The following is a 12,091-nucleotide window of genomic DNA, read 5'->3' as shown; positions in this document are numbered from 1 at the left end:
CCAGCATGCTGGGTGTTGTAGTTTTGAAACCTCTGGAGGGTTATCCAGACCCCCCCCCTTTTGTTTGTACTCCCCTCAGCGGGAAGTTAGGGTGAGCTGGTCCGGGCCATCTATGCTGCAGGGGCCGTCCGGTGGGGATGGTTTGTCGTTGCGCGCTCTCGATTTTCACTGGGGGGGGGCCTCTTCTCCGCGCTTCGGGCCCGGCCCCGGAGTAGTGACGCTGCCTTGACGACGCCTCACAGGGACGTTCATGTGCAACTTTCCTGTGCGTCGTCGTCAAGGCAACGTCACTAGTCCAGGCCCGAAGCGCGGAGAAGAGGCCCCCCCCCTGTGAAAATGGACAGCCCGCAACGACTAACCATTCCCACCGGATGGTCCCTGCAGCATAGATGGCCCGGACCAGCTTACCCTAACTTCCCGCCGAGGGGAGGTGAGTACAAAACAAAAGGGGGAGGGGGGGGGGGCTGGATGATGACGAAGGCCGCAGTGGTCTTCAAACTGTGGACCTCCAGAGGTTTCAAAACTACAACAGTATTTGCGACCTCCAGAGGTTTCAAAACTACAATTGCATTTGCGAATATGTGATATTCGCAAATAAAATTTGCATGCTGGGAGTTGTAGTTTTGGTTACCCAAAAGTTGAACAAAGGCACAGATAGCAACCTAGGCCACTTGTAACTCCTCTCACAGAAAAGGAGGCAATCTCGGTAAGGTTTAACAAATATATAATCTTTATTGAACAGTAGATAAAAAATACATACACATTAAAATCACGAGAGGCATGATATGGTGGTCAGACAAACACACACTGAAAAGCGGAGTGAGACTGTCCCAAGTATTGGACTTAGGGATTAATGCAGATTAGTAAATCATAGTAATTATCTCTGTGTATACAGTACAATCCTCCAACATACAATAGAATAACTGACTAAACAGAGTTAATAAGTATATAGGTAAATGGAGGTAACAGTATAACAGATGATGTATCCAGGATCAAGTAGTAAGAAAGGGGAGACTGAAAATGAAAGCAAAACATATATAATCAACAGTACCAGTCATGCACCCTATAGAGGAACATCTCACCTACCCCGAACGCATTTTCGCTATCAGCTTCGTCTGGGGATGCCCCCATCTGTTATACTGTTACCTCCATTTACCTATATACTTATTAACTCTGTTTAGTCAGTTATTCTATTGTATGTTGGAGGATTTTACTGTATACACAGAGATAATTACTATGATTTACTAATCTGCATTAATCCCTAAGTCCAATACTTGGGACAGTCTCACTCCGCTTTTCAGTGTGTGTTTGTCTGACCACCATATCATGCCTCTCGTGATTTTAATGTGTATGTATTTTTTATCTACTGTTCAATAAAGATTATATATTTGTTAAACCTTACCGAGATTGCCTCCTTTTCTGTGAGAGGAGTTACAAGTGGCCTAGGTTGCTATCTGTGCTTTTGTTCAACTTTTGGGTAACCAAAACTACAACTCCCAGCATGCAAATTTTATTTGCGAATATCGCATATTCGCAAATGCAATTGTAGTTTTGAAACCTCTGAAGGTCGCAAATACTGTTGTAGTTTTGAAACCTCTGGAGGTCCACAGTTTGAAGACCAGTGTGTGTTCAGTGTGTGTTTGTCAGTGTAGGATTGACAGGCGGAGAGTTCACTCGGGTATAAGCCAAGGGGGGCGTTTTCAGCACGAAAAATCGTGCTGAAAAACTTGGCTTATACTCGAGTATATATGGTAAAAGTTTTGTTAAAAGTGGAACATTTTTTATTGATTTTTTTTTTTTTATTAATTAGAACACAAGTTTAAGGGTATGTGCACACTGCAGAATATCTGCTCTGTGTGTAGTAGGCACAACCGTAATAAAAACAGAGCTAGTACCACACAGGATCTGCACCATCCCCAGTGATGGCAATGCTGTTCTGTGCGATATTCAATTAACATGTTCATTCTTTCGTCAAAATCCAGAATTTCAGCAGTGTGCACACTGGGAGCCTGCTGCATCGGAATCTCAACCAAAATTTCTCAGGGTGGGAATTCTGTAGTGTGAATGAGTCCTAATGGTTTTAATAAACAATTGCTGTATAACCAATATGGATGTGGTATGATGGGAGGAAAGGAAGCAAAAGCTCTAGTTTTGGTTTGTTTCATTTCATCATGACTTTAAAGGTTTATATTGCCTTCTCAAAAAGTTACACAGGGTAAGGAATTGGGTGGAGAATAAAAAAAAAAAAAAAAAAAAAAACAAAGAAAAAAAACGATACTGCTTTGAAGTCTCCATATGAGGTACTGCAATCTAGTGTTGAGCAGCATAGGCCATATTCGAATTTGCGATATTTCACAAATATATGGACGAATATTTGTCATTTATTCGCAAATTTCGCATATTCATGATATTCACGTGGACATTTGCATATACAAAAATTAGCATAAGCGAAAATTCGCAAATGCGAAAATTAGCATATGCTAATTTTTGCATATGAGAAAATTTGCACGCCAGTCTCACACAGTAGTATTAGAGCCTTCTTTACACCACACAAGCTGAAAGCAGAGAGGGGTGATCACTGTGATGTGTACTGTGAAAAAAATAAATAAATAAAAAAGAATATTCGTAATTACGAATATATAGTGCCATATTCACGAATATTCACAAATTCGCTGCAATCCCTTGCTCAGGGCACCAGACATTGTGACCTTAAATAGGCCTTAGTGGTCATGTGTTAGTGTCATACAAAAGAAATGAAAAGCACTTAATGGTGTAGGTAAACCAAGGCTAGTAAACACTCAAGGTGATGTTGTGCTTACCAAAGGTTGTGCTTTTCAGGCACAATACTAGAACTGGCACATAGTATAAAACAGCAGGATCTCCACCTGCAGCCTCGCCGGTCATAGGGTAAATAGAAACAAACAAAATCCTCCAAGTTTCATCAGAATTTAACTGGTACTGGACGGACTACCACACAAGGGTTCAGCAGAAATAAGTTTATTACCCAGAATCTCACACATTTTCTGGTACTGAACGACTGCTTTGTCAGGCATATGTTAGTGTCATGTCTTAGAGATCTAGGGACCTTTAGTTCATTGCAAAGTTGATCTTCTGAAATCCCCAGCAATTAGTTGGTTGACCTTGTATCCCTTATTATGACATCTTGATAACCTATTAAGACATATGGACAGGGGTTGTCTTGATGAGACAACACTGTGTATCTTGCTGTCTCCAAGCTCTTATCTATAGAACACTCCATTGGGGTCTCAGTACTAAGACCCCAACTGATGAAAACTTTTGACATGTCTCTTTGACATGTCAAAAGTGACAGGTACACTTAAACTCAGTTTTGCAAGAGAATGTTATAGAAGAAGAACTTGGTAGCCAAAAAGTTGATAAACCAATTCAAGTATGCCGGGAAATGAATGCCTTTGTCAATGTTCTTACATATTTATATATATAAAAAAAAATCAGTGCCCTTTCATAACTCTATGAAATAACATGAGCAATTCTGAACAATGGCCTTGTAATTTTGTGAGGTCAACCCACAGTGGGTAAGGAAGCTTTGACATTGAAAATTACGTTGACACTGACAAATAGCGGCAGTGGACAATTACATTAAATAATGTGTAATCTACAGACTGTAAAGACCTTGATTTCTGAGATGCTGGGAAAAAAATATTTTGTTACAAAAAGAATGTCTTCAATTATTGTCAAACTGCTCCCTCCTGGCGTCCCCCATTCAGGCTATTAAAATCTATTGTGTGTTTTTGAATTAAGAAGTTCTTAACCTTTTTTCGAATAAAGTCTAAATGGCACACAACCTATTCTGTGACCTTCTGTTTAAAGTTACAAACAGTACTGTATAACTCTTTGAAGTCCATGCACAATGTTTTTATGCATAAACATACAGATGGGTCCAGAAGTCTTTTGACAGTGACACAATATTTATGTTTTTCATGTACACCAACACAGTGGATCTGTAATAAAGCCATGAATATATAATCAAATGTAGAATTGCAGTTTTAAACAAAAAATACAAAAGAAAAAAAAATGCAAATCAACTGGTGTTGAAATAGTAAAGGTTTTTTAAACTACCTGTATTTAAAAAAAATCTAGTACTTATCCAGCTGCCATATGCTCCAAATCAAACTGTAAAGGACCTATCACACAGTCCAATGGGGAAGAAGAGTGCTGATCTCTGTGATTGCTGCTCCTTTACTGAGCCTTTACAAAGCTCAATTAATTGTGTGGCCCTTAAACTTCATTATTATTGGCCATACATCCTGTTTACACAGGGGGATGTGCAGCCCATAACAATCATTTTATTGGCCACACAAAAGATCCAATCAGACCACGATTGAGCATTTGCTTTTTTGCCAGCTGATCGTTGGTCCTTTTACATAGGCCAACTATGGTGATTAAGCGTTCCTATAAAGAGTTAGATGTATGATTGTGCACTTTGGGTACAAACTACACCTGTGCCCACCTGTGCCACCAATGCTGATTCTACAAAGTAACATAGTTTGTAAAGTAAAAAAGAAAATCAAGAGTCCATCAAGTTCAACTTTAAACCCTACTTTGTTGATCCAGAAGAAGGTGACCCCCCCATGAGGCAGATGCCAATCACCCGATAACAGAGAAATGATTCCTTCCCAACCTACTATACTACTTAAACTTTTAACAATCAGAGGGCCTACCTGTGCCACCACTGCTGATTCTACAGTTACATAGTTTGCAAGGTTTAAAAAATGTATGATTCACAAGAGTCCATAAAATTTAACCTAAAACCCTACTGTGTTGATCCAGGGGAAGGAAAAAAAAAAAACATGAGGCTGATGCCAATTGCCCCATGACAGAGGAAAAATTTCTTCCTGACTTCAATATGGCATCAGAATAAATCCCTGGATCAACGTTGTTACCACATAAGTCCATAACATATAATATTATATTTTTCCAGAAAAATATCCAGGCCCCACTTGAACTTGTGTTGATGGTGAAACCTTCTTTCCTTTAAATGTAGAGAATGGCCCCCTGTCATGGTCACCAGCCTAGGTATTGATGTTCTGCAGCTTGAAGGGGACTACAATATTCATCTGCCCCATATGAAGAGATGCCCCAAAGGGCCCCGAAGCTCCAAGTTCTCCTATGTGTGGTAACGTTTACAATGTATTATCCACAAAGTGGTACAGAACATGTTATTAGTGCTATTAGAATTGTAGTACTACAAGAAACTGCAATATACAAATTACGTCACTCCCTTGTATGAACGGTGGGGGTGCCGTAGTAGGAATACCACTCCTTATCCAAGTTCTACATAAACTAGGCACACCGCAAATTATGATGCAATAAGAATAATTTTATTCGGCAATCCAAAATAAAGTGTTACATTTCGGTCACAAACAGACCTTCATCAGACCTTTGAATTATAGACAAATAGATCAAAATAAACAAGATATCTAGGTACATAGTTATGGATAAAAAATCATGGTCAAATGCTGCAAAAATGGTTGGCACAAAACACACAATGTCTAGATGTGGTTATTCATTACATAAAAAGTCAGCATGTTCAGAAGTATAGATCTATCAATATCTCAGACTCTATTCATATTAGTATACAGGGTGGGCAATTTATATGGATACACCTTAATAAAATGGGAATGGTTGGTGATATTAACTTCCTGTTTGTGGCACATTAGTAAATGTGAGGGGGGAAACTTTTCAAGATGGATGGTGACCATGGTGGCCATTTTGAAGTCAGCCATTTTGAATCCAACTTTTGTTTTTTCAATAGGAAGAGGGTCATGTGACACATCAAACTTATAGGGAATTTCACAAGAAAAACAATGATATGCTTGGTTTTAACGTAACTTTACTCTTTCATGAGTTATTTACAAGTTTCTGACCACTTATAAAATGTGTTCAATGTGCTGCCCATTGTGATGGATTGTCAATGCAACCCTCTTCTCCCACTCTTCACGCACTGATAGCAACACAGCAGGAGAAATGCTATCACAGGCTTCCAGTATCCTTATACACTGCTATATACTACTTTATACACCGCAGGAGAAATGCTAGCACAGGCTCCCAGTATCCGTAGTTTCAGGTGCTGCACATCTCGTATCTTCACAGCATAGACAATTGCCTTCAGATGACCCCAAAGATAAATATATTATTTATACAAATATTCATACAAAATATTCTGCGTAAACTGAGGGTCCTGTTCCAATTTTTGTTTTGCCCATTCTGCAGCACCTGAAACTATGGATACTGGAAGCCTGTGCTAGCATTTCTCCTGCGGTGTTGCTATCAGTGTTTGAAGAGTGGGAGAAGAGGGTTGCATTGACAATCCAACACAATGGGCAGCACATTGAACACATTTTATAAGTGGTCAGAAACTTTTAAATAACTCATGAAAGAATAAAGTTACGTGAAAACCAAGCACATAATTGTTTTTCTTGTGAAATTCCCAATAAGTTTGATGTGTCACATGACCCTCTTCCTATTGAAAAAACAAAAGTTGGATTCAAAATGGCCGACTTCAAAATGGCCGCCATGGTCACCACCCATCTTGAAAAGTTTCCCCTCTCACATATACTAATGTGCCACAAACAGGAAGTTAATATCACCAACCACTCCCATTTTATTAAGGTGTATCCATATAAATGGCCCACCCTGTACTACTAGGATGTGAATTATACAATCGATGCTCAGACTGCTATCTCTGAACACCAGATGCCAGTACTGTATATATAATATAATCAGGTCGCCCACGAATGTAGAATGACATACAAATCTTAAGGCATTAAAATATAAGATAGATATTATTGTAGGCAAATACACAGGTTATAGATAGAGTATACAGTTTATACATAGAGGCCAACACACTATAACATCTTGCTGAGAGGATATGCTATTAGAAATGTGTCTATATACAGGACTCACCGGATTGCTGCGGGGTAGGAGGAAAACAAGTGGTCGGCCAGCAGAGCCGTGCTTAGAGAAAGCATTCTACATTTGTGGGTGACCTGATTATATTATATATACAGTACTGGCATCTGGTGTTCAGAGATAACAGTCTGAGCATTGATTGTATAATTCACATCCTAGTAGTATACTAATATGGATAGAGTCTGAGATATTGATAGATCTATACTTCTGAACATGTCGACTTTTTTATATAACGAATAACCACATCCAGACATTGTGTGTTTTGTGCCAACCTTTTTTGCAGCATTTGACCATGATTTTTTATCCATAACTATGTACCTAGATATCTTGTTTATTTTGGTCTATTTGTCTATAATTCATAGGTCTAATGAAGGTCTGTTTGTGACCGAAACGTAACACTTTATTTTGGATTGCCGAATAAAATTATTCTTATTGCATCATAATTCGCAGTGTGCCTAGTTTATGTAGAACTTGCACTACAAGAAACTGTACAACATTATTGTGAAAAAGGAATGAAAGGAAGACTGATCCAGCTCTATGCAGATAAAATCAACTTTAATCCATGGGACAAGGAAGGTACAAGTACTTGTTACTGGCTGGTGCCGTCCAGCACCTGGATCCGTGCTCTGCTGCCCGGGCGGGGTGAGCTGGTCTTCACTTTGTTTGTGTTATTATTGTGAAGAGTAGAGATATGCAAATCAATGTGGTCCAAATCTTGCTAAAAACTGGATTTATTAAAATCCGAACATTGTATTATTCATTTCGGATTATGTCCTTGTTTTTGGATGATGAATGCGGTGATGCTGAATGCATTGCAGCTTCCACTCACTCTATCTGCTTTAGTCCCTGCTATTGTCCATATTTTGTGCGAACAATAGTAGGGCAATCTTAACACTTCCGAATCAGAATCTAAATCTACACATAATCTGACATGTTTGCTAAATCGGAAACATAATGAATCTCAGGAGATTCAATCATCTTTAGTAAAAACTAAAAAGACAAAAACCAAAAGAATCAAAGGGATTGAAAGAAAAACAAAGGCCTGGGGGTAATATAAAGAAACCAAAGCACAAAGGGTTTGGTCTTTGTCCCAAGTCTGTAACTCATCTACTGTATATCAGCACTTAATAAATTTACTTGAATGAATTTGATGTAATTTCAGAAGTTGTCTAAAGCGTTTAATATTAAGAGACGGTGGTGTAAAAGGACACCCTGTAAATAATAATTCTACGAATGTTTTCTACACTACATTGTTGTACTTACAATCACAATAGCCCGAAAGGCATTTTCTCTCGTCCCACGAGAGGAAATCATTTACCAGTCTCTTTGTGGGTTTTTGTAAAAATAAAGATCACAGGCAATTGTTTGACTGCATTTTGTCATATTACACCAATTATCCTGGCTGTCACGGCTTCTGATGTTCTTTAATCACGATTCACACACAATGTAATCCAAACTTGTTCCACCCCTCCCAACGTTGGAGATGATTTCATTGACCTGTCTACAACTTCAAAGGTCTGTACATTTCTATTACCCAAGGATTGGGCTTAACGTTCCCTAAGCAGAGACTAGAGACATGGCAGAAAGGACTGGAAAACATGAATCCTGCTCTGATATCTCTTCCTGTCACCTGTATCATCAGCTATTATTTCTCTATTGGAAAACTTGAATAGAATTTTACCTTAAACATAAAACCCAATATTTTAGATATGTATTTGTTATCACTTGACTTGTTTGCCTGAAGACAGAAAGGTGATAGCTGTGAAAAAAATATCCCATTGGCTACAGCACTAACATAAAGGCACAAGCTTATTGAGTAAAAGAGGCTGCTGTTGTGTTATTATATTAAAGGGGTTGTCCACTTTTTACAATTGTCTTGATAAAGGAGTCCAACTAGGCCGGAGAATGGGATGAAAAGAAAGACAGGGAGGGAGGAAGGAAGAGTAAGGGAGAGAGAGAGAAAGGGAGGGTGGTAAGAATAGGGAGGGAGAGGGAGATATAGAGGAAAAGAGAAGAAATGGGGAAAGGAAAGGTAAGAGGGAGCTAGAGAGGGATGGAAGGTGAGGGAAGGAAGAGAGGGAAGGAGAATGAGGAAGCAAGGGAGGAAGAGGGTCCTATAAAGCTTGAGAATGAGACGATGAGGGAAATAAAAAGAAGGAGGGAGAGAGGGTGGAGGAGGGTGAAGAGAAAGAGGAAGTGGGAAAGAGCAGGAGGGAGGTAGAGGGAGAGAGAGGGAGAAGGGAAAAAGGAAGACAAGAGAGGAAGGGAGGAAGAGAGAGGAAGGGAGAAAGGGAAGGTGAGGAATGGAGGAAGACAGATAGAGATGGAGAGATGGAGAGAGAGGAAGGTAGAGAAAGAGGGAGAGTGAGAGCAAGAAAGGGGAAGAAGATGGAGAGAGAGGAAAAGAGGATGAAATAGAGGGAAAGAAGTAGAGCAGTAGGAGGGAGAGGGAAGGAGAATGAGGGGGAGGTAGGTATATATGGATACATTTCTTTCTCAATGATCACTGGTAACAGGTACACTGTACTATTTAGTGTTCCCCACATAATGCAGTCTGTAGCAGAATGAGTTGTACGAAGTGACCAAACACTTATTTTAGCAGACAAAACATTACTAGCATTGCAACCTTCAAGTAACCATGGATCTGTTCTTTAAAGCACACATTAAACATATTGAGATGGGGACAATATTGCACCATCTTGGTTCATCTTCATCATCTTCATTGATTAATGTGACTCACCTTTCTATCTGGCCAGTTGTACTTAGCGAAAATTGTATCATACGTGTCAACAGCTCCATCAGCGATTAACATTATGGCTTGACTACAGATGCTTCCTTCTCCTGTGTGATTGAACTGCGAAGAAATGACATTATATTAACCTAAGGAATTATAGTACTGTACAATGAGACTGATGAGGTAAACAGGCTTTAAAAATTGTTTGTTACCCAAAAATAAAAACAGCTACACCTATTATGTCTGGAGGCACATAAAAAGCTATTTAGATTGGTCAGAAAATAAATATTTTACAAGAAAACCACATTTTTATTTACCAGTAAATTAATAAAAATACATTGATAGGTGATATGTCATTGGCATAGTGCAGCACAGAATACAAGTACAATAGCAGGGACTCCTATCTAAACCCAGATTCTCCTATACACTAAGTGGTGATGCAAACAGTACTCTATGCATCACCATTAGAGATGAGCGAATCGAAGCAGACAAACCTGAATTTGTTATGAATTTCAGGAAATATTCGATTTGCAACAAATGCGATTATAGGCACCATTCTATCGTGCGAATCGCTTCATTAATCTCCATTTTGCGTTCCAGACTCCAGAACACCTACAATGGCGGATCCACGTGTCAGTACATGGGGCAGGGGATGCTGGGAAGGCAGGGCGGGATGGGAGGTAGGCGGGATGACCCTGAATCACATGCAGGATGCAGCCTATCAGCATTCAGTCACCCCTGTGATGTCATAGCAATATATAATCGACAGACATTTTGCGGCTGCTCATTTCATGCCATATACACTGCAGAGGGATAGGATGGACTGCGTTTCTCTGTGTGTTACACAGACACGCTGAATTGATCATACCGCAGCGTTCCACTTCCAACTGCTAGTCACATCAGCGTTGTGGACAGAGAGAAGTGCTTGTTCTCACTGAAAAGGATTTTTACGCTAGCCATTAACCTCCCACTCACTTTATTCAGCATTTTATCAGAGAGTGGCAGATATCTTTTCATTGCCTCATTCATATCAGCAAGCTGACTCAACTTCATGGACCGTATCACAGGAGGCAGGAATGATTTTTCAACGCAATTCTGTGTATTCTTTCCACAAGAAATCATCTGCTACTTATACTAGTCTGTAGATTGTATAATAACCAGCAGTTCACTTCATTCTTAATACAGAGTGCAATTTTGGGTCTAATACACATTATTATAATTTTTTTTTTTGTGGTGCTGCACTGTTGTGTACTGATGCTGTTGCGCAAAAATATGTTTTTTCAGCAGACTGTAGTGCATTTTTCTGACCTCATACGTGCATACCACATACCTACATCAAAGCAGTGTACTATTTTGTATCTGTAAATCTGTAACAAGTCTAGATACTGGGAAAGTCCAGGCAAAAGTAATCACCGGCTGGGGTTTTACGAAAATACTTTTTCCAAGTGTACTGTAGCGCATTTTTTTGCCCTCATACGTGCATAACCACATACCTACATCTAAGTAGTGTACTTTATTGTACCTGTTAATCTGTAACAAGACTACATATAGTGAAAGGCCATGGAAAACTAATCACTGGCTGTTGTTTTATGAAAACACTTTTTCCAAGTGTACTGTACCGAATTTTTTTGCTCTCATACATGCCTACCACATACCTACATCAAAGTAGTGCACTTTTTTGTACCTGTTAATCTGTAACAAGCGTACATACAGTGAAAGGTCAGGGAAATGTAATCACTGGCTGTTGTTTTATAAAAATAAGTTTTCCAAGTGTACTGTAGCACATTTTTTTGCCCTCATACGTGCATACCACATACCTACATCTAAGTAGTGTACCATTTTGTACCTGTTTATCTGTCAAGGGCCTACATACTGTGAAAGAACAGCCAAAAGTACTCATCACCTGGTGTTGTACTCAGATACTTTTTAAGTGTACTGTAGTGCATTTTTCTGCCCTCATACATGCATACCACATGCCTACATCAAAGCAGTGTACTATTTTGTAGCTGTAAATCTGTAACAAGTCTAGATACTGGGAAAGTCCAGGCAAAAGTAATCACCGGCTCGTATTTTACGAAAATACGTTTTCCAAGTGTACTTTAGCGCATTTTTTTGCCCCCAAATGTGCCTACCACATACCTACATCAAGGTAGTGCACTTTTTTGTACCTATTAATCTGTAACATGCCAACATACAGTGAAAGGCCAGGGAAAGTTATCACTGGCTGTTGTTTTAAGTAAATACTTTTTCCAAGTGTACTGTAGCACATTTTTTGCCCTCATACGTGCATACAACATACCTACATCTAAGTAGTATACCATTTTGTACCTGTTAATCTGTCAAGAGTCTACATACTGTGAAAGTCCAAGCTAAAGTACTCACCATCTGGTGTTTTACAAAAATACA

The 12,091-nt window shown here is 39.3% G+C and overlaps 1 protein-coding gene across 1 annotated transcript in view; it reads right to left on the bottom strand.

Annotated features, from left to right (window-relative positions):
- The window catches only part of CACNA2D3 (calcium voltage-gated channel auxiliary subunit alpha2delta 3), a 1,201,789-nt gene that overhangs the window by 584,434 nt on the left and 605,264 nt on the right, over positions 1–12,091 (bottom strand). The window contains exon 11 of the mRNA XM_056524384.1: positions 9,692–9,805. Within this exon, the coding sequence (XP_056380359.1) occupies positions 9,692–9,805 (114 nt within the window). The remainder of the gene's footprint in view (positions 1–9,691; positions 9,806–12,091) is intronic.

The sequence above is a fragment of the Hyla sarda genome, chromosome 6, assembly GCF_029499605.1.
Source record: "Hyla sarda isolate aHylSar1 chromosome 6, aHylSar1.hap1, whole genome shotgun sequence".
Taxonomy (NCBI): domain Eukaryota; kingdom Metazoa; phylum Chordata; class Amphibia; order Anura; family Hylidae; genus Hyla; species Hyla sarda.
The sequence above is the reverse complement of the archived record's forward strand: the minus strand, read 5'-3'. Positions and strand labels throughout refer to the sequence as shown.